The sequence below is a fragment of the Lethenteron reissneri genome, chromosome 24 (assembly GCF_015708825.2).
Source record: "Lethenteron reissneri isolate LAM-NWPU_2019-01 chromosome 24, ASM1570882v1, whole genome shotgun sequence".
Lineage (NCBI taxonomy): Eukaryota > Metazoa > Chordata > Hyperoartia > Petromyzontiformes > Petromyzontidae > Lethenteron > Lethenteron reissneri.
Window position 1 is genome coordinate 18,783,841 of NC_083802.1, and position 23,565 is coordinate 18,807,405.

Below are 23,565 nucleotides of genomic sequence, written 5' to 3' on the forward strand. Positions count from 1 at the left end.
CGATATATTTTGTCTGTCTGCTACAGCAGAGGTGTAGGGAATTCCAACAAGACCTATATCTCTGCTTTATTCACCTGGTCAAGGCCTATGCCATCATCAATAGACCTGGGCTCTGGGATGTTTATTGCGATTTCAGAGTCCTTGAGTGGGAGTCATTTCCTGTCCTCTGGCGCCTACATTATTTTACATCTTTATCGACCACATAGTTTGAGTATTCCATGGCTGTACTGGATGAATCCCCATCGAGTACAGACACAATGGGAGGCTGATTGATGGTCAACCATGTTACGTATGCTGATGATCTGGTGATTGCTGCTCACTCAGAGAAGGAGTTGGAGGTGCTTCTGCTTGACCTGGAGCGTGCTACTAAGAGGTGGGGCCTTACCATCAGCCCCTCCAAAACGAAGCACCTGCCTGGGTATTTTGTGTTATCAAATACTCCACCCCCTCAACTCCCCATTGGCGGGGCAGTTTTGAAGTGAGTGGAGAGGTTTCCATACCTGGGCATGTTTGACAGCAGAGGTCTCACTCTGAATCAGTTGAGCGGCATTATATTTTAAACGACTGCGTAACGCTGTGTGGACCCAACCTGGTCTGTCACTCCACCAGAAAATTCGGGTCTTCTTGGCCACATTCATGCGCTCCCTTCTACATACTTGCGAAACGTGGATCCACTTAATGGAACATCTGCGCCGTTCAGAAACATTCAGGCTGGCCTGCCTACGATCCATCCTGGGTTTAACTAGCCTGTATTGTGTGAGGAGCTCACACATCCTTGAAATATTTGGACAAAGTCCCATCGGTGGGCTCTTCATGCAGGAAAGGCTGCATTGGCTGGGTCATGTAACCCGCATGCCCAGCCACCTAATGCCGAAACAGCTTTTGTTCGGCCGGATAGAGGGGGTCAAACGGGTGCGGCACGGGCTAGAGAACAGATGGACTGTGGTACGACAGGATATGAAGCTGAGTGGAATTGCCAATGACTGGTACCAGCGGTGTCAAGATCGGCCTCTGTGGAGGAGGCTCGTGAAGGACGCTGCTACTGGGGAGTTGGAGGCAAGTTGGCACAGTAGGGAGGGCAGTCATCTCAGTCAACTCATGACACCTGCTGGGTCTGTCCCGTGACCTGTCCGACACTTCACGTGGCCTTAACCTGAAAGTGCACCGAGCCTGGCACAAGCGCCGTGGTGACGTCACCGCCACTTAGTGGCGAATGGCGCTTGCTGTTGTTGCTAGGTGGGTGGCATCTCCACGTGTTTTCGTCAATAGCAGGCAGGGTTTCTCACCGCCAACAGCAGCCTCCGACTCAACGTCTAACCCAACAATCCTTCCCCTATCAATAAACAGCATTTTTGTTTTATTATCCCCAACTATCGTGAATCCATCACGTCACTGAACAGCCTCCTCTCCACCAACACAGCCGTCCTTTCATTCAACAACAGCAGCAGCAGCACCATTTCCAGCAGCCAACAGCGTTCATTCTACCAACAGCCTTCCATTCAACTGACCTTTGCCCCCCCCCTCCTCTAACCAATAGCCCCTTTCATCTCCTCAACAACCTTGATCCTACCCACATCCTTCCTTACAATCAACAGCCTTCTTCCTTGGCTAAGAGCCACCCTCCTTGGCAACAACAACAACATCAACAGCAGCCTTCTTGCTAAATAACTACAGCCGGCCCTGCTGCCTCTCCCCCACTCTCTCTCTCCCCCTCGGCAACAGCCCCCCCATTCGCCCCGCCCCTGGGCGAGACGTCATCACGCACCACAGGGAAAAACCCTCCCGGTGTGACGTCAGCACGCATCACAGGGCCCTTCCCGGGAGCGACGTCATCACGCAGATCGCGCCACTCCCCGACAACCGCACCTCCGGCTAATACGTCATCACGCAATACAAATCGCCCCCCCCCCTTCTCTCCTTGCAAGTCCCCCCCCCCCACCGCACCTTCCACACCCCCGGACGTGACGTCAACCCGCAACGGTGGCGCGAGCGGCGGGCGGGGGGGGGGCCTCTCAAACTGGGCCACACCCCCGGATGTGATGTCAGATCTGCCCATTTGACGTCACGCCACTTCCTGGTGCCGCGCGCTGCTTCCGTTCGCAGCCGCTGAGCGGGGCGGCTCCGCGTTCGCTCGTCCGAGGCGATTATCGCGATAATTCGTGCCCCGTAATTGCGGCGGTTAAATTCCTCTCGCCGTTTCCCCGACGTCTCTTGTTGTTTCGTGTCGCCGGCCGCGCCAAGGTAAAAGCGGCGGTTGTGTTTTGGTTTCTTTTTGAGGGGGCCGCCGCCGTGTCCGCGTCTTGTGTTTTGTTGGCGACGTGAGGGGGGGGGGGGGGAGCCGTGCAATACCCGCGGGAGGCGGGTGGAGGTAGGAGCCTCGTGTACTGCTGGGAAGGAGGGAAGGCCGCGGTCCTCATCATCATCAGCAGCAGCACATCACCATCAGAATATCGTTGGCGAAACGTCAGCACTCCAGCATCAACGTCAGCACATGGTCATCGCAAGCATCTTCTTCCTATACACTTCGCTAACCCTCTCGCCAAGCGCTAAACATCAGCATCGACATCACCCAGCTCGCTTCATGCTCCCACCTCATCATCACCACATCATCTTCCCGTCGTCATACCGACCCATCCCCTCAGGTTAGTCGTCAACAGCATCGCCACCTCATGCTGTTACTCCATCGGTACGTCGCCTCATCAGCTCCTCGGTCGCATCATCAGCAACCAACATCGTCATGTTCACACTCCCTCCTTTGCTCACCTCTCACATCATCCGTGCCCATCCTCGGCCTTCCTCTTCCCCCTCTTGTTCTTGTCGTCCGCATCGCAGCCTCGTCGCTTCTTCCCCCCCCCCCCCACCCTGAGCGGTCGTTCTTGCCGTTAGACGGCGTCTCACGCCCACGCTAGAGCACTGGCATCCCCCATGGGCAACATCGCCGTCAATACCATCACCGTTATCTCAATGCCGACCATCGCCACGAACACTAATACCATTATCACCGCTTTCACCATCAACCCCATGACCACGGCAATTTCCAATCGTCAGCAATCACCACATCGCCATCGTGACAGTCATCGTCACCTTCACAATCACCGACCATCGCCACCATCACTGTCAACATTGTCGATAGTATAAAATCGTAACCATTATGATTACCATCAACGCTATCATTGTTACTGTACCATCGCCATTGTCGGCACCATCACCACCATTACCCAAAAGTAACTTTACAGTTATCACCACTACTGTGGTTAAATGAAACAATGGTAACAATAAATAACATAATTACCACCATTATTGGTATTATTATCATCATCATCATCAATGTCTTCAACAATATCACTACCACTGTTTATTACACGAACATACCCCATGTTAACCCTTAAACACTACCACTTCTACATCATCATTACAACTACCACCGTCTTCCACTACAGTACTGTACCATAGTCTTCATTATAAACGTCACCACCACCACCGCCTTCATTCCAGAGTAATCACCATCAACTAGTCCATCACAACCACCATCAACCAGCATCGTCGCCATCACCACCACCGCCACCTATAAACCACCACGGTATTTCCGCGAGAGATTCGCTGCCTGTGATGGCGATGAGATGAGGGGGAGAGATGCGGGCGGACGTGGGTTTACAAAGGGAATGGTTGTGGTGGTGGTGCTACTGTTGTTGGTGGTTTTCGTACTTGGGTTTTTTTTCTATAAGTGGTTGCTACTGGTGTGTTTGGTGGTGGTGGGTCTGACATGCGTTGTGTGTGTGTAGAGACGGGGAGTATGGTAATTGTGGCGGTGGTTGTGTTAATAAGGTTGAGTGAATGTGGAGCATGCTGGGAATGGTGGTTGCACAAATACGCGGTGGTGGTTGTGGTGTTATTGCGGTGGTTTCTCGTGTCGTGGCGGACGTGTTGAATGCATTTGTGAGTGCGATTAATTCAGGTAACGTGGCGATGGTGATTCACGCACCGTCAGTTGGAGTCGTGGGAATTCTTTGTTGGTGGTCGTGTTTTGTTTTAGTGTATCAAGGTTTTGTCGTTCTCGTATTATATCGTAATGGGTGGTTTGTGGCGGATATGCTATGCGTGTAGAAGTGGCTGCAACGGTGTTGTGTGCGTGGTGGGTCTTGATGTGTTTGTGTTGGGCGTAAGGCGATTGTAATGGTGGGTGGTTGTGTTATCGAGTTTATTGAGGTGGTGGTGGAGGAGGCTGTGTGGTGCGGTAGTTGTGTTTGTTAAGTGTGTGGTATTTGTAATTGTGGTGTTGTTTAGTGTGGTGATTGAGCCGTGTAATGTGCTTGTCGTAGTTCCGTAGTTGTGTGAGTTGTGGTGGTTGCGGTGTTCAACCGTGAATGGTTGTCTTGTTAGGGGAGTGGAGTGGTGGTTGTGTTTGTTGGGTGTCTCGAGGTGATGATTATTCCACTGCTGTTGTTGGGTGGTGGTGCAAGCTTTGTTTGGACCTAGCCTGGTGGCGGTGGGCATTGTGCGTGGTTGTTGACTGGAATTATTGGCGAGTGTGCGTTGGTGATTGTGTTGCTTGTTGTTGCCTTTAGGTTTTAGGTGTGGTCATACTGGGGCTGTAGTAGGCATAGCAGTTGTTGTGGATGTTGCAGTGGAGATTGTAGGAGGTGAAGTTGTGATTGTTGTGCGCTTGGCTGCGTTTGAGGTGGCGGGTGAGCGTGCTGCTTGTTGCTGTACTGGGTGCGGTTGTGATTCTTGAGTTAATGTTGAGGCTGTTTTGTAGACGTTGTCACAGTGGTTCTTGGTGTGTCTGAGCTCTGGCTGTTGTAGCAAGAGTACACTAGTTGCGCCGGTTATGGTAGTGATTGTGGGTGTTAGAATGTTGTTACAGCCGTTGTGCCGCGTGTGGTTGTTGCGTTATTGTGTGTTTGAGATTGTGGTTGTTGCAGTATTTGTTGTATGTATGTTGAACTTCATTCGCACCGTACGTAGACAACCGTGCTAATCGAAGGAACTTTGTGTTTTGTAGGTACACTGTATTGTCGTAGTCGTTGCGTTTGTGGTTTGTATTGAATGTTGAGACTGCTCTGGTGGTAGTAGTAGTGGTATAGTGGTCGGAGCCTGGTGAAATAATGTCGAGGCTAGTACATCTTCTTGGTTCTTTCGGTAAAGTCACGTAGAAGGGAAGTAATACAATAATAAAAATAAAACATAATAAAATTATTCTCACGACGTTTCGGCCACAACGCAAGCAGCCGTCCCCAGGTGTCCCCAGGTGAAAACCAGGTCCGTCGAGGCGACAGACTCTGTCGCCTCGACGGACCTGGTTTTCACCTGGGGATGGCTGCTTGCGTTGTGGCCGAAACGTCGTGAGAATAATTTTATTATGTTTTATTTTTATTATTTTATTACTTCCCTTCTACGTGACTTTACCGAAAGAACCAAGAAGATGAATCCCTGCAGTCACGAAAGCTTTAAATCGGAGGCTAGTGCAGTGGTAGTTGTTCTTGCTGTCATTTGATGTTGTGGCTATTCTAGTCGTGGCACTTGTACTCGGTATTTTTGTAGTTGATGCTGTTCATGGTGGTTGTGGCTTATGTTGTGTCGTGGTTACGTTTTGCGTTAACTTTGGTTTGGCTTTTGTGTTTTGGCAGGAGAGGCTCTGGCCGTGGTAGATTTAACAGTTGAGTGTTGTGGTTGTTTTAGTTGCGACTCTTAATGTATTTAGGTTTGGTTGTACCTGCTGGTGGTGTGGCAGTATGCCTTGTAGGCAGGTAACTGTGCCTCAACTCATCAATTAAAACGTATTCTTGCACACGCGACGCATGCATAGGATTTGTTCATGCAAGTATCGATTATTTACCAGTTTATGCAGATTATATACAAATGTAACGTTAAGGCTAATGGAGAGGAAAACAAAGTTCACAAATGACCTTAACCAGAAGTCATACAACCAAGATGGCAAACAGACAAACATAATATATACTTTAATCGAATCGCTGGACAGTGACTCGTTACATAACTGATCCTACCGCCTGTGGTTTTGTCTTAGGTAGTGCTAATGCTGTGGGTTGCAGTCGCCGTTTCTTATGGCCACCGGGTCGGCAAGCTTCCACCGCTGCTCATTGTTTCTGCCCAAAGAACTTTAACTTGTGACTGCCACATTCCCAAGGGGGCCGAGTTGAAAACTCTCGCCAATGGGTTGCCAGTCTGCCCCAGTAACCCCCGGCATGCCATCTAGAGATGCCATATGGCCGTTAATCACTGCAGAAGCTGCACTTTTAACGCAGCGCAATAATGACGGATTTCAGCGAATGAAATCCCGTGGTCTGCACGCTAGTTTTTGGAACAAATCGTTACAATAAGCGCCACACCAAATCCAGCATGACCATCTACCACATTTCACTTTGATAGGTTCGAGGTTGGGGGGCGGCAAGGGGCTGGCTTCACCCCCCCCCCCCCCAGTATAAATAAAGATTGCGATTCTCAACATCCGAGTTGACGTTTCCCCGAATGAAAGTTCACCTTGGGGAATTTTGTCAGGATCCGTGTAAAGAGAAGACCCTGCTTGCACCCGTGCAGCTGTCGTGAGCCCGCGCCATCGCGACTGCCAGATTTTCTCGCATCGATGCAGTCTGCGGAGGTCACCTTAGGGCATGCCCTACGTGCTCCGGGTTATATCTCGAGCCCGATGCTGTGCTGTTGCTGCTGCAGCGTACCTTGAGAGCTGATGTGTCATGGGCTCGGTGTTGGCGAGAAAGCCACGTTTTAACAACGTGACTTCATGAAAATCGTTGTATCAGCTGTCTATGTTGTCCTCGTTAGGTGGTGGGGGGGGGGGGGATTCTCACCTGGATTAGAATAAGGATGTGATTTATTGGAGCGTCGTTCCGGTGTACGGCACATCAAGTCCCGCCCCCCCCGCAGCGGTAAATGAATAAGTGCAATCATTAAAAATAATTGCCTTATCATTTTAATAAAGGGTGCTCCTTGCAAAAGAACCTTTGTACTGTAGAGCAAAGGTTCCGTTTGCAAGGTATCATACACTGTACCCCTGTGGAGTCCCGTCAGCAACCGAGAATAGATTACTGAACTCTACGTGCTTTGTTTGCACCTCATGTCTCACTTGCAAAATAATCTTTGTCTCAATGGGCTGTCACCTGGTTGCCAACGATCCCTGTGTTGTATTATGTAGATTTGTTTTGGAAAAAACAACTGCCATGTGAACGTCAGATAGCTGTGAACCACGGCCAAGAGGAAACCTTCACTGGGCCGTAGTCAAAGCCCATTATGTGTGTGACGATGCGTCAATTAAAATAGATTCTTACGCTCGCAACAATTGAGTCGAATCGTACTTTCTGACATTAATTACTTAGGCTTTATATAATTGGATAATGTGACTCCTGAAGCCAACAGAGGTTCTGTAATAAATTAATTCTCAAATCGAATCGCGAATGAAATTGTGACGGTCCGTTAAATTGTGACAGATGTTAATTAGTTCAAGGCCTGGACTCTTAGCCTGCCCGAACCTCCTTCCACCTTTGTCCACTCGGGCTCCTGATACGTATTGAACTCGGGGAAAACCCATCGGGAATCATTCCCCCAGCACAGCAGGGCCTGTTGTGCGGTCCATGATGCGCGCATTGATTTGCATTGAATGTAAGCGATAGTTTCGTTTGTGTGCCGACTGTATTTTTTACCTCATTGGCTCAAGTGGTATAGGACCTCGTCAGTAGTGTTTGGTTTTGGCCCTTTTCAATGGGCAGGCTGTTTATGCTTGAAATGTTCGCATTGCATCGCGGTGGGGTTTCAGTTGCATCGCAGGAAATGCAACCAAAACAGCTCTTAAACCGAATACCGTATCATAGTTTGAGACACGCATCAGTTCAGTGGTGTAGGTATCAACTTTTGTCTGTATTATTTACTCTCAGCTCTTATCTTGTAAATATGTACGTAAGCTTTGTGTCCCAGGCTGTCTGATGCATGTCTACATTTTGGGTGATGAATAAAGACTTTGCAGTGAATGTAAGGTGCCCTGCCACAGTGCTTTAGTGATGTCACTGCAGCCATCTGCTAGAATGTATGGCAATAGCACCGTAATGATGTCACGAGCTCACTGCAGCTGTGTGGCTGAAAGTCACTTGAAAGGCTTTTTGTCTCATTAACAAAACCTCACTTGTGTCCAACAGCCCGCGTTTGAGCGTAGGTACGTAGCTACAAGATAAGGGCTCCTTGGTTTTTAGTTGCATCTCTTCCTTTCTATTCAGCGATATTTCTGACTTTAATAACCACTCTTGAGACAATGACTGAATATTTGGGGAGACCTTCATCTAGCAGTGGATTGACAAAGCGTTGCTAATTGCATATTTTTTATTTTTGAACATTTGTTGCGATATTGCGCTGCCCGCGTCGCTCGCAAATATTCATCGCGGATGACTATGACACATGCAGTGTGATGCTGAGATTAGTGATGTTTGTTTTCTCGCTTATTTCTCTGCATGCAGAGTCCCGTCACGTCGTCACAGCCCAGCGCGCCGCACTCAAGGATGCCTCTCGAGTCTCTAGCGCTCAACGAGAGAGGCCAGCGATGACTCACGTGGCACGCCGGTGAGCGAGAGGGCTTCCGCTCACGCCACCTCCCCTTTCCCGCCGGCTCGAGGAGGAGGAGGAGGGACGAGCGAGGAGGAGGGACGAGGAGGGTCGTGACGAAAGGGGCAAGGGGGGCCTGACCCCCCCCCCCCGCCCCGGCACCGGCTACCCTCGCTCACAGAGGCCAAACGGCAGCGACGACGACGACGGAGGAAACGGTCAAACGGAGCTCCGTCGCGTTCTCCGAGGGGGAGTGCCGGGGGCGCCGCTCGGATGGATGTTAGCCGGCCGAGCGGCGAGGAGAAGAAGGTGGTGGAAGAGGGGAAGAGAATGTCGCGGACGAGCGTGAGCCGCGGCGGGCCGAGCTCACGGGGTAGCGGCGCGCCCAGCTCCGGCGTGCTCATGGTGGGGCCCAACTTCCGTGTGGGCAAGAAGATCGGATGCGGCAACTTTGGCGAGCTGCGGCTCGGTGAGTGTGGGTGGAGTTGCGCGACGGGAGGACGGGGAGGGCCGTTTTGTTTCATATGTTAATGGCTTCGTGTGATAGCGAGATGTTAACTACCTCGCCTGGTATACAGGAGGTTGTGGCTTTGGTCCCGACCCTGATGCCTGTAGGTTTGGAGTTTGCGTGTTCTCCCCGTGGTCATGTGGATTTTTCTCCGGGTTCTCGGTTTTTTCCCTCCACATTAAAAAAAAACATGTGTTGCGAGCATTTGATCACTATAAATTTAGACCTGATAAGCCACTTATTTGGGCTATCATTTGTGATAACCAGGTCGCTTCTGAAAAAGAGATTTATTAGCTCAGTGGGACTTATCTGGTAAAAAAGAAGTTAAGAAAACATTTTGGTGGTGAGCATTGGTGGATCTTACACAGATTAGTGAGAGGTGGCCAGGAGACTAAAATATGTCTAGTGAGTTTATGAACCCCTCGATTAACCTGAACTCCACCCTCATGGATGTGGGTTTTCTTAAGGTGCTCCAATATTTATCCCATGCACGGGATTGAAGTGTCACCATGGCCACAGCCGTTGATGTCACACAATACTTATTGTAACTGAATTGGTTATACTTCCCATTGCAGAAAGCCCCGTAAAAAAACCTTGAGATGCAAAGAGGATCTTATAGATAAATAATATATTGTTATCATTGACTACAATGATATTTTTTTACACAGGTAATCATCATGGAGGCTTCAGACTTTTTTTACATGCATTGGTCAAACACCAATGCATGTTTGATTATAAACTCCACTGATGAATGAGGTCAACACGCTTCTTATGCACAGAAATATTCACGGGCTTATAGTTGTAGATTGCACTTTAACAGTGACTTCCTGAGAACACTGGCAAATGTGAAGAAAGCCGAATTGTAAGCCATTATCAAAATGCACCCTCCACAATTCCCCAAATTGTCGGCACATTTCTCCATTTCAGTCGGTGCGTGAACTACATTTAGAAATGTGGTGTAAATTAATATTTAAAAAAACATCAGATATAGAAATATTTTGCTAGATTTTTCAGACACAATGAGTGGGCAGTGCACTTGGTTTGTTTTTCTTTTTCCCTGCCGCGCACGTACACGCACGGACAAACGCGTGCCGTTCTGAAGCTTCACACGGCTCAGCTGTATTTGACGCCGGGAGGAGATAAACGTGGGGCTGGTGGATAAGTAACTATCGTACGCATTACCATTAGCTCCCTGTAATTCCACAGAGCTTTCCTGGGTGCCAGCGAGATTTTGTTGCTGCTTTGGCCTGAAAATTTTTGTTAAGTTGCCTTTGAAGTCACAACCCCTGCTGGTCTCGTCTATTTGCTCTTTAATTCGTTATACAGTGGGACAGATGTTGGCCTGATACTGAATTGATTTGATGTGGCTCAAAAGGCAGTAGTACGAGTATAGTTGAGTGAGTGCAGCCACACATGGGTCACGTGGCAGGGTGGAGATCCACACATGTAAAGCTCTTTTGTCAATCCACTCCTGGACAAGGGCCTCCGCACGCCGTGCAGATCGTCGAGGTCGTCACGAGCATAGTCCACCACGCTGCTCGGTCGCGGGTTGGTGAGGGCAAGGAACAGGCGTACGAGTCGAGAAGTTCAGCACAACAATGCCCTCTTACCCAACATCTAGCCCCACGGCATGTGTTTGGTGGTTGCCCATCCAAGCACCGTCTAGACTAAAAACCTCCTTAGTTTATTATAATTGCCATAATAAGGTACATTCCGAGCAACGTGGTCATCGGCACAGACCTGTACAGGGCACTCTTAATCAGTCCCTGTGCATATGTTATATTTGTGTTTTCTAGTGTACCAATGTTTTATCACAGGCTGGGTTACCAGTTTCGGTGACTTTTGCCCACCGGTTGTTCAATTTTAGCACCAGTCAGGCATGGTGACTCACGCCTGTGATCTGGCACGTTGGAGACGATGGTTAGTGGTTCAAACTCTGATAACCGCTAGTTTGCAAGATGGCTAATAGATAGCAGTACACTAAGTTGGTATGTGCGTCCTTTTAGTGTTAGTTGTGTTTTTTTCCTTGGGGCATTTTGGTTTCCTCCATCGGACAAAGAGCCTCGGGGTTTTCCTAGAAAAATAAATTCCATAATATTAAATTCTCATAATTATTTTAATTACACCCTGAATCCAAGAAAACTCCACCAAGTCGCAAGGCTATCCCTTGGAGGGGTGCCTTGTGAAAAATGTTTAGTCAGTTCCTTATTTAGTGTGGATGTGTGGGAGAAAACTGGAGTTAGTGCCTGGAGAAATCGAGAGGCCTTAAAATCAGACGGTGGACAGAGAGAAGGATTCACAGTGACCCATTTTGATTTAACTGTGACACGAGATGCCATGGAAGCGCTTGTCTTGCGAGATAACTTAAGGTCTCCCTCCCCTGCGAGAGACACTTTCCACCTCGGCAGGCTCCAGGCTGGTTATAAATAAAGGATTTAATTGATTACGGTAATTAGAATCCGTCCCCGTCGCGGGCAGTGCCTTGAGCTTAACGTGGCCTCGAGCAGACAGGACTGAGATGGAGTTCCCCTTTGATGGGAGCTCAAACCCTCCAAGGCTCTGTCTGCCGCCGCCAGTCTTCCTCAATACTAACAATACGGTAGACTGTAATACAATTTGGTTTTATATAGCGTCTAAATGCGACCGAATCTCAAGGCACTGTGTGGAAATAGTGAGCATATTTATTTCGTAGAGAAAGGCAGTCAGTCATCGGTCTCTTTGTGTGAATCTTTGGAAGAGGGAGCGAGGCAGTCAGTCATAGGCAGAGGGAGAAGAGGAGGATATTGAGGGGAGGTATTTCCAGAATGGGGGCAGCAGAGGAGAATGAGCGACCTCCAGGTGAGCGAAGGTTGGCTGGAGGCTTCAGAAGGAATGTTCATGGTGTCCTCAAAATACCTTTTGCGAATGAGCAAAAATGTTAAAGTTATTATTGCTGTGGTAAGAGGATTCTACGTGTCTCAAAAGTCACAAGTTCACGTTTGGGTCAATTGTTGAATCGGCATCATCATCCTTCTGGGTTCAATAAAACAATTACCGCTTTGTAGAGGTTGTTGGCAGCGGTCGTCCCATGGAGAGGCCAACCTCCGTCATCGACAGATCCCACCACCATCCCAAGGCCTGCCCACAGAGATGAGCACCACCCTTTCCCTTGTTCGAGACACTTTGAGAGGTTTCATTATTGAACGAGGCAAGAAATTGTACCACAACACATTTTACGCGTGGGCGTTTCCACAAGCAGGAAAAGTATTTTGTGCCAGCGTTCGTTCTATTGATGGGGACTGTGGATTCCAACCTGTCTGTTGGTTGTCGCTTCTCAATGGGCCACGTGTTATTCAGCTCTTCTCTACTCACGTAGTCAAAAAGGGAATTCGCCCGTGTCTTGGAGCAGCCCAGCATGTTCTACTGCCCAATCTCGACCGTTGTTTCCCTTAGCCAGTGATCTTGACTGTTCTTTTCTGACTGGAATGTCGCGTGTGTTTTTTTGTCCGTTTCCTGCAGGAAAAAATCTGTATACAAATGAATACGTGGCAATTAAGTTGGTAAGTGTGTTTTTATCATCATTTTCAGTAAAATTGTTGTTTATGCACGTCATAATGTCATGGTAATAAATTCTGGCATACAGTGTGAGTAAAGCATTTGCGGAGAGGTGCACATTCTGACGGATTATGCTATAGATGATTCTCAGTCATTTATTAGTAATTGCAGCAACATTTGGATGTATCATCTTCAGCCATGCTTTATCCTGTGCTGGATGAAGACCTTCTCAATTTGTTGCCATGCTTCATCGGATCGTCAACCTATGGGTCTCTCCGGACCATTCTCCCTGCAGCATTTTTTTAAGCTGCTAACACTTGGCTGCAGTCTGCTGATGCCTCGGAAAGTTAAGATGAGTCGAGAGGTTGGCTGTTTAAACAAACGATGCATGTTGTCGAGGTGTGATGTCACAGAGGCTGCATCTGAACAATGCTCAAAACTTCGCACTTGCGTCTCTCCCTTGTAGCTAGGCATTCAGGCCGAGAGTGCGCCTCAACTCAGCCATAGCGTCCGTAACGCGAGTGGCCATTTCATCGTTGTGATTCATTTCCATGCGTTTCTATCAACAGGAACCCATGAAGTCCAGAGCGCCTCAGCTGCACTTGGAGTATAGATTTTACAAGCAACTCGGCAATGCAGGTATCACTTTATTGATTCCCCCCCTACACCTGTTCTGCTGTTTTCAGGAGAAAAAAAGAATCCGTTAAGTAAATAACGCACGTCGAACGCATCAACGTGTGCGCCTGTCTGAAGAGTATTTGAGTGGAGTGAGAATTCTGCGCCGCCATCGGTGAAGGTGTCTTTGTTTTATTTTGCTGTAGCGTACGGCGTTTATCTCCCCGTGAAATCCGCCAGCGCCCCGTTGAGGAAGCCGGTTGTTATTTTAACGTCTTCGTACTGCCGCCACGGTAGGACATCTCGATCTGCAGCGGTTGCGTAAAAAGTAAGCAACGGGGAGTTATCGACAATTGATTTAAAAAAATATAATTCCTGCTCGTTCAATGAAGCGTTGTTCTTGGTCTGATTTAAGCTTCCTCGAAATGTGCGTGCGGGCGCATACGCGTTGTTAAAAAGTTTGTCTGAAAAGCAGCAAGCGAAATAATATATATCGGAGCGAGCAAAGACGAAGAGTAACGTCTTGGGCGTGGTGTGAACAACTGCGAATAGGGGGTGAGCAGTGCACGTGGACGGTGGAAGCGAGTCCCAGTCAAAAGGGAAGTATATGAGAAGAGCACGACCTCCCATTGCCATTGAAGTGAGCGGTGTTGGGATAAGCCTCTGTGTACGGGTGCTTGAATCGTCGTCCTGATGGGGTGTCCACTGCGCCAACGCGTAGAGTTAATGATTTGAGCTTTTATCGTTTTACTCTGCGCATTGTGGGGCATCTTCAGCCCCCTCACCGTGTGTGCATTTCCCATTTTACAGGCACGCAAATGTGCCGAGGCAGGGGGGGGTGGTGGAGCGACATACGCGAGTTTGAGACTTTGCACTTCCTGTTTGAGCACTGTACGACGTGAACTGGCCTGGACTGCAGCTCACAGGGTGTTTTGAATCCCCTTGTTTTTTCACCGACTGGGCATTAGTTTTGTCGTGGCCATGCCATGTACACCTACCCAGCTCTCTGTAGCGTTGTTCGTTTTATACATATTCGGGAGGGGGTGTCATTGCTAATTACGATACAGTCTGGAATTATAGAGCATTTACATGCAACTGCATTTCAAGAGTCTGTACAGAGCGGTGAGAATATTTTATTTTGTAGAGAAGAGATGCTCCGCCATCGGCAAAGGTAAATAAGGTCTTGAGGCTGGAGTTGAATAGGGCAGGGAGTCAACAGCGCACACATGTCAGGGGGGGGGAAAGACCGTTCCAGACTAAGGGCAGCATAGGATGTTAAAGGCCTTGTTGGTGGAACAGAGACTGCATGGAGGGGAATAGTTAGGTGCGCTCACGATTCAGGGTCACTTGAAAGCAAGCTTTGATTATATTTTTACAATGTGGTGACTGCAGCAGCTACTTGTGCATACAAATCTAAAAACAGCCATTCTTACAGTGGCAATTCATTGCCTTTATCGCGAGTTTATTTATTGCGATTAACCGATGCATCAAAGCTTCGTTTCACGTACGCGTCTGCAATATGACCATTGGTAGTGTCCTCCTGCAAATGCTGTACCTTGCACTTCTCCAAGGGGTCTGCCTTTAAATAGACAATTTCCGTCTGCACGGTTCCCCTCGTTATAAATCAAGACTGCGAGCGAGTACGTCAATGGTTGATAAAAAAACAATGCAAGTCCCCCTGGGTTTTTTTTGGTTCGTGAATATTCACACGCAACTTAAAACATCTTTGATAACAGAAGTCACAGGTAGCCACTGGCTGACCGCTCAGCGGAGAGCGCTGGGGAGTGCGGCTGAGCACCCGAGTGTCTTCCAACGCTAACATCGACATCTGTGGCTTCCATTGAGTGTTTAGCTACAAACCAATAAGTTATGAACACTGAATGCTAATATTTGGATGCGGATATTCACAGCACATTGCGATTTGGTAGTGACTGTGGAGAATTAGGATAGCGTGTGTTGAGATTTGGATAATGCATTTTATTCCACGTTAAGACAGGTAAGGATAGAAACAGTTGCCCACAAGAACTTCAACAAATGATAAACTCGGTTCGTAGTAGCAGTAACGAAAACTCGACTTGTGATATCGGAACTCGTTGGTTGGTTCAAACAATTCCTCATTGGGGGGCAGTCATTGCAACTGGAGTGGTTTTGGTGAATGTGTACGGCTGATTTCCTTCAGGTCGCACATTTTACTGGAACAGCTCCGCGGACCTCACTCCGCCGTTCGCACACTCCCACGCCCCACGTTCCTAAAATTAAATGAGCAGCGGTCATGCAGTGTTGACCCGGGTGACGTTCATGCTCGTGGTTTTTGCGTGGAGCAAGTGTTTTTTTGGTTTAATTTCGTGAGAGCTCTGTATTTTTGACATCCAAGCTTTACCTCCGACACGGAGGGGATTTTTTTTTTATCGTTCGGGGAAATGTAAGGGTAGGAAACGTTACACCAGGTTCCCTTTTTTGGCCTTAAATTAATTGTCAAATCAGTTTTCTTAGAGTTCTTTTCGTAATGGAAAGACTGAAAATGCATGTTTTCTGGGCTACAGGAGTATGTCATTGTTCTGCTTTAGTCTCTTTAAATTCCCTTGGAAAGTGTAGATGTTTTTGTTGACGCCTACAAGTACGTCTGTTCGTATAACAAATTATTCTGACCGAACTTCTCGCAAGCCCATTATTGCCAGCCGGTAGGTGCACGCATGGTGTTGTCCTCCCCCCTCCCGCACGGTGTTGGCTACGTATGGTAGGGAAGGAAGTTCTACATACATACATACATAGGTAGTGGCGTGATTTGCATCCGAGTGGATGACAAGAAAGATATTCACGGAGAGTTCTGCGCCACTGGGAGTCGTCCGGACTGGAATTTGGGAATCACTTATCCAGGCTTCACGTCCCCTTTCTAAAATGTCTCCCAACTTCGTTTCTTTCAAAGTAATTAAGCTTAATGTTGAAGATAAACTGTATTTTTTGCTCGCACATTGAGCTCCCTTAATCTTGGTGTAGTAATTCACCCACTGACCCCCCCCCCCCCACACACAATTTGGGTAATTGTCACAATTTCATTCACACGTTGATTGTGATGTTGCATTGGCAGTGGGCACATAGGAAGAAATAACAATATACTTAATACATTCATCAATTACACTGCTTTAAATAGACAGATACACACACATTATTGGCCTATATTTCTGTACATATTTGTATATTTTTAGGGCGATTATTAACTCGTATATTCGTATATTACGCTTTTGGCTTTTTTGTGCACGTGCATTTAGACTTTATTTGGCATGAATTAAGTTATTGTATCGTATATTAAGTTGAATATACCATATAAATCGCTTGATTCTTAGTCATAGGCGCTTGTATTTTGAGCATACCAATCTTTGTTTTTTTAAATCTATGAATCTTTACTACTCTTAATTGTCATCACCGGGACGCTCTTCTAAATGAGGCTATACCAGCCTCTTGGGTTCTCACCTCGTTAAGTCAAATAAATTTGGATTACTTATGATCGTGTCAAATCCCTGATGTAGGGGTTTTTCTGAGCCCCTGATCTGGCAACTTTATCTCCCGTGCCAGCCGACGTGTGCGAGATGCCAGACGGTCCTCTTCTCGCCGCTGCCGTTGCCCCAGAGTTCTTGAATGAGGGGTTTTGCTACCTCCTCGCGGTTGAGGTCATGGAATTTTAGCGTCCAGAAGTTCACGTTGAAGGGAGGCGGGAGGGCTGGTGGGGGGTGCTTTTTGGTGTTGAACTTCAGTTTTAGATGTTTTTAAATTAATGTTTACCAACTCAGCCGGTGGTGAATGCTGCAACAATGCCTTGTTTGTCGGTGAATTTGATTATAAGGAAGCATTGTTTATGATTTCTAAAGAATTTTATTAAATTAGAAGTGTCTTTTCCACAACATTTAGATATTTTGTATAACTTTGTCGGTTATTTTTTCCTCTGATTTTCTAGACACTTACATTCTCCAAATTTGGTTGCATTGCGAGCTGCAGGTCATAATTTCAATAATTATGTAGTTTGTTTGTCTGAAGAATTCTCAGGAAGCCTTTTGAAAATAGCCGTGGGTGAACATGATGGTCCAGTTGCTTTTTATTGAGTGGTGTTCACGTGGGAGGAAGCCGGATCACCTGGGAAAGATCCCACGTGCATAGGGGGGTTAAACACCCAGAGGGTTCGTACAGACAGGTTCACGAAGCCCACTCGCTGCGCTGCCATCCCGTGGCCACCTCCCAATCCAGCAAAGGTTTTCAGAGCCTCACAAACGTATGCGATCCACGACAAACACCCCCTCCCCCCCCCTTGTCTCGCCAGGCAATTTCTAGACTGCAAGGCGTGCACCGGCGGCGATGCTCAGTAATTTTTGTTTTATCTGTTGCCTGGGCTTTGGGAATGGATGTTCTCGCAAAAGAGCGAGTGCCTGAGTCGTGTCCGCGTGATGACGTCGGCTTAACGAGCGCCTGCCCGGCGACGTCCGGCGTCTGAATGTCGACTCTAGCGCCACGCGGTCCGGGCGAATGATGGAGCAATTTGTGCTCGAGACCCTGCTGAATGCGAGGCTTCGTGCCGCTGTTAAATAATGCATGGAGGCTCTGCTGGAAATACATATAGTGATGTATTTGTTCCCAGAAGAGAGAGTGACGTGTTCCTTATAAAGACCACCCATGGTGACAACGGCGAACGGAGATCCACAGCTCGCTCTATTGGAATAGATGCCGTTACAATCTCGCGTAGGTTTTGTAGCTCGTGCGTGCGTGCGTACGTACGTTCAGAGCCGCTTGATAAAAAAAAGTTTCAAGAGTTATTTTTTGTTGTTGTTGCAAAACGTCAAACGGTCAGCGGCAAATCCTAAATTTATCCCTATAGTCTTCATTTTGAAACTCCCCCCTTTTTGTAATTGAAGGTGTCATGGTGCAGTTCCCGCGCAGCGCTTGTCTCTGGGGAGATGCCATTGAGGACGAGAAGGAGGAGTTGTTAGTGCCGCAACTGCCCTCATCCTGGGAAGGGGAAGGAGGGGGGACGGAAGTGGAAGAGGGGGAGTTGGGGGGGATTGAGCGGTGGTTGAAGGCAGTAAAACACACGGGGAGTCGCCCTTATAGTCCCGGGCAACCAGTCACTGCTTAAATCATTCATGCGACCTCGATCTTAAAGGAGGGCTAAGGTGAAACCGCATGGTGTCTTTGCTTAGATCTGATGCCGCACAGAGAATCAAGGCACGTCCTCACATTTTAACGCCGGTTAAATCCTCCGATTGAAGTAGTACATTAAAATTTAGTGTCACCTTCCCAGAAGGCCACTTGGTGTTTCAGTGGGTGTCACCTGATTGTCACGTCCGTGGGAACACAGAGGCTCTGCTTAGTGCTGTTCCTGCAAGGGCCTTCCTCTGTAAAGTTCAATTTATACACAAGGCCTACTTATAACCTGTACGCAAGACCTTCCTATGTAACCTCTACCAAAGACACTCCTACGTAGTAACATCGAGTCTTCCACGCCATGTCACGTGTACCCAAGACGTCCCGAAAACGTGCGCACAAAACCGTCCTTTGTGTAACGTGTGCGCGGGTACTTCCAATCTAACGTGTATACTCAGCCCTTTTTATGATGTGTAACACAAGATACGGATACGACACCTCCCCAGTAACGCGTACACAAAACCCTGCTACGTAACATGCACGCAATACCTTCCTACATGCTCGATAACATTTATTTGCAAACGTGGACCCCTGGACCTTTCCGTCAAGGACCTCCCCTCCTCGTATCATGTACACCACACAAGGCCTTTGCGTGTAGGGCGTACCCAGTCTCCCCTCCGGCTCGTGTACACCGTTCCGTCACCGCAGCGTGCACACGCTCGGTATCCCCCGTCGCGCATTCCCACGGCGGCCCCACCGCACTGGAAAAATCGATGCACGTGTGTGCGCGCTCGCCTGCCGAGGGAGGAGATGGGGGGGGGCAGCGTCCGTCGTGGTCGTGAATGGTGGCGTTGTTTGGGCAGCGTAATTTGGGAGTGCAACACGGCAGTGTAAACACAGAAGAGGCGTGCGGGGTCCCGGTCAGGCCGAGATTGTATCTGTATGCGCCTTTTGTCTTGCACTACCGCCGCCGTGCCGGAGGAGGGAAGGAGAAGGCGTTTCTTGTTGCGCATGGCGATTTTTGTTTTTGTTTCTCTTTCAAAGTGGAATTTTGTTTGAACAAAACTTGCCACACTCTTTGCCCGCCACCGCAGTTGATTCGGCGAGTGGACTTTTTTTTTTTTTACAAAGACAAATGCTTGGATGTTATTTTTGACGAGCGTTTTCGCCCTTGGGAAGTAACTGGAGTACGCGAATGAAACCGTGCATATGACAGGTAGTGCTCAAGGCACTGGGCAAATGTAGTCAAGAATCTGTTTGCTGTACTGATATCGGCTGGCCACCATGCTGCAGCCCAGCAAGTTTGGGAGTCTTACAAATCATCATTTATCGTTCCTTGGGGATCAATAAAATTACGACAACTTTGTGGGGAGATCCACGGCATCTGTCATGAAGCTAGACTGGCCCTCGACCATGGTAATGTGGAAATTATAGCGTCCTCCTCAACACTAGAGCAGCGCAGCCCCTGTCCTTGTTTGAGCACGAAGATTCATTCGCTTGTTCGTTTGAGCAGAGATGAGCCGAGTGACCTGTAGGTCATCGTGAACGGCAAACAAAACCTCCGCGCGGCACGACACGCATGCATGAGCACAGCAGTAGGTTTCTGTTCTTCCGGCGTCGCCCTCTTGCCGCCGTCGTCGTTGGGTGCGGGTTTACAAAAAAAATCATGTCTAGGTCAAGATCGCCTCTCGAGTTGGGCGCACGGCCGTTGTCTCGTCTCCAGCCGCGCTTTATTCCAATTCTGTCTCTCTGGAGACTCGAGAGGAGCATTCTCCCCCCCCACCCAGCTGCTAGCCCGGGGAAGAGCGTCTCCGGGGCGTAGGCGTGAGAATGCAGGAGTTCGTTGCCGAGCGCTTTGTGAGGGCAGGAATGAGATGCCGCTAGCCCGAGAACCCCCCCCTCTCCACTCCCGTAGGCCGCCCCTCACCCTGCTACTCCCCGCCTGGGTGCGTTACTGTCATTGGGATATCGTTACGGCTTAATTTTACCCAAGGTCTCCCTTGTGAAATAGACTTGTTGTATCAGTGGGCACTTACCTGATTGTATATTTTCGAATGACTGTCCCGGACATTGCGTGTGGTTGAATGCTTGAATGGGAGAGCGGTGGTGTAGCGGTTAGCGCGCTGGGCTACGAACCCAGGGGCACGGGGTCTATTCCCGCTCACGGCCAACACCACTGACGATTATCTGAACCGGTCCTGGGCCCCCCTCCCCTAGGTCGTTTCGGCCTCTGAGTACTCGGTGCGGTGTGTTAACATCGCCACTAGGGAGACAAAGGTGGCCGGTAGTAGTACTGGCCACCCACCCCCTCGTATGCCATGCCGGCCTTCATAGGTACTCTTTAACAGCACTTGCTCCTACAGTCTGTTAAGGCGAAACGGCGGGGGGGGGGGGGTCTTTGTCTTTGAATGGGGTCAGAACCCCAAGTCTGCCGTCGCTGAGATCCTGGATGTGAATCCGGGTTTCGGCTGCCCCGGCATTAAGCCGGATTCTCAACTCCAGTGAGTTCATGGTTTCAACCCTATTCACCGGTGACCGCACAGAACAAAAAAAGCACGTTCACTTGTTTTTAATTAAACTGGCTACATTCCATCTCCCGATGCTTAAAAATTTAATTTTTGGCTCCCGTGTTACAAACCCCCATTTCTGTAGCGGGGGCACCTGGGAAAGTGCAGCAACCACTTGGCATGTGGATATAGGGGTTGCCCGCCATATGCCGGGCCTTTTACCTGACACGATGTCAAGCTGCCCGCCGTTAGAGCGCCCGATGTAAATGTATTCCTCTCACGACGTGATGCCGAGAGTGGAACATTTAAATATACAGTAGTCGGGGAGAAGGGTTAGAGTGAATCATTGATCAAAGGCGATTGCGCTTGCAACACGTGCACCAAATTGTGTGCCTAAGAATCAGATATTTTGCGAGCTACCCTAGCTTGCCTTTTGTTTATATTTTATATTCTTAATCTACGATAAAATACATAGCACAAAATAGTCTACTGGGAGTGCATAATGTCAACAGAATTGGTTGAACACAAGCAAACTCTGGACCAGTTTTGACGTACATTGTCTCGTCAACAGTCAGGCTTGCTTGAACCATTGCGGATGAACTGCCGGATGTTTTTAAGCAAGGACTTTCTCGGTTAGATATTGGACAATATAATATAACCTGTCGTTAAACCACGATCTCTGTTCCCTTATAAATTCATGCTAAGCATGCAATTATTTATCACCACACCCCCACTTCCTTGGCGATTTGATGAGATATCTTTATATTTCTTCTTGTTTGTACTGTCCGTCCCAGTAAGTTCCATCGTATTTGCTCGATTAGCCTAAACACACATTAGCATGCGGTTCACATGGATGATATTGGTCGCGAAAGCCTACGTGTTAAACTGGTTCGCATATTATTTGCATCATAAAGAATCGCCGCTTACATCCACACAATTATGTGCATGTGTAGTGAGCATAGGTCTCTGGGTAACCTTTACACGCCTAGATCGTACTGACACATGACAAAACCACCCAGAATGCACCTTATCTCGTCAGGTCTTGTGAGCCAAGTCGGGTGACCACTATGCATAACAGGTTGTTATTGGCAGCTGCAAGGAGACGTGGTGGGCAACAGAAGAAAAATCAGCAAAAGCCATTGTGCTTTGTGCTTCAACAACCCGCACTGACCAACGTGGGGAGGCCTACATCCATCGGTGGATTAACACAGATTAACACAGAACTACACCTGTACACGTGTACAAAATATTGTATTGATTTCAGAATCAAACTGTGACCCTCTAATCGTGGCAAGTCATTGAATCATGGCGGTGTGCTGGTGGCGGATGTAAATCGTTACATTGCGAATCGCAGATTAAAGACTAAAAGATATATTTATAATCCGGCGGTTGACGCCATGGGGGGAGAGCCAGCAGGGTAACCCGACTGGCGCAGCGCTGCCTTTACCGCAACCGCCCTTGTCCCGAAACGGCACGCCGCAGGAAGTGCAAAGCAAACGCTTCTCCCGGTTTTACGCTGCCAGCTGACGGCGCGAAACGCGAGAAGCACCTCTCTCTCAGCCACCCGGCTTCTCATTGTGACACCGAACCCGGTTCGCAAAAGTTATCTGCGGACACCGAGACTATTACGATGACTCCTCCTCTTCCTCACGGCAGCCTACTGCTCCCTAGCCAGCTAGTCTGTCGGAGCAGGAATGGGGGCGGTTTTGGCGTTTTCATGTTTCCCCCCCTCCCCTCTTGTTGTTGCTCTGCAGTTTGCGCAGCAGTGTGATGTTAAGACGGTCAGAAAGTATAAAAACACGCCGAGCTCGTAAGATGCACACCTGGGATTTGTGTCCTGACGTTGGGTTTTTGAGGCTCCAATAATGACTTGGAAGTGACTTTCAGGAGTACCTCTACATCTACAACGCTTTGGACCTCGATGGGGTGACTGCTGATTAAAAAGTATGGTAGTGACACTGCAATTACGTCACGGGAATGCTTCCGACTGAATTACATTTATTTTATTTTAACGAAGGCTCAAACGCGCTTTTCGTGGCCAGGACAAATGTCCAGGATGGTTACTTTTCCGCAAAGCTAGTGCCGTTTCTTTGAGGTTGCCACTGCCTTTTTTTAAGTTGGTGACTTTGAGAGCAGCGCCGGCAGCGGCATTGGTGGCGGCGGCGGCGTGCGCTGTCGTTAGTCGCATGAAACATTGAGGCAGTGTTGACAGCCTCGCCTTGTCTCCCTGTGCAAGGTTTAATTTTCAAGTCAAAGCTGCAGAGAGAAGCAGGAAGGGAGAGGAGAGTGAAAAAAAGGCAATTCTCCCCCCCCGCCCCCTGGATCTGGTGCTCCAGTAATTACTTGGGGCGGTACCACGGCCCGGCGGATGGTTGCAGAGGTTTGCGGTTGGAATAAGACAGGACACCCTGGTTATCGCTGCAGGTGTGCTAGCCATACGAGTACGTATGGTTAACCTATCCGCAGTGGGTCTTAAATGTCTCCTGACGTCATTCGCAAATGAGCAAGCTGTTGTGTGCGTTGGTGTCTCGGTCAAAATTTGCCCCCCCAAAAAATACAAAGCATCGCAGCTCCCAACTTACAGACTCTATTCCATTAGCGAAACATAAGCGTCTCCGTGGCAGCCCTGAGCTTTGACAATGGTGTGAACACCAAATGTCCTTGATGATTATTTATGATTATGTTAAAGACCCACTGAAGATGGTGGAT

General features: G+C 48.6%; 1 protein-coding gene across 5 annotated transcripts in view; it reads left to right on the forward strand.

The window, feature by feature from the left end:
* The first annotated feature begins 2,032 nt into the window (after positions 1 to 2,032).
* Positions 2,033 to 23,565, forward strand: part of LOC133346735 (casein kinase I-like) — a 45,023-nt gene continuing 23,490 nt past the window's right edge. Inside the window, exons 1-4 of one of the 5 annotated variants that reach the window (XM_061558569.1) lie at positions 2,033 to 2,166; positions 8,478 to 9,031; positions 12,569 to 12,609; positions 13,174 to 13,243. In XM_061558569.1, the coding sequence (XP_061414553.1) occupies positions 8,836 to 9,031; positions 12,569 to 12,609; positions 13,174 to 13,243 (307 nt within the window). In that variant the 5' untranslated portion in view covers positions 2,033 to 2,166; positions 8,478 to 8,835. Of the gene's footprint in view, positions 2,369 to 2,443; positions 2,643 to 8,477; positions 9,032 to 12,568; positions 12,610 to 13,173; positions 13,244 to 23,565 lie in introns of those variants that run through there. The other 4 variants (XM_061558568.1, XM_061558572.1, XM_061558570.1 and 1 more) reach the window with 4 other exon arrangements.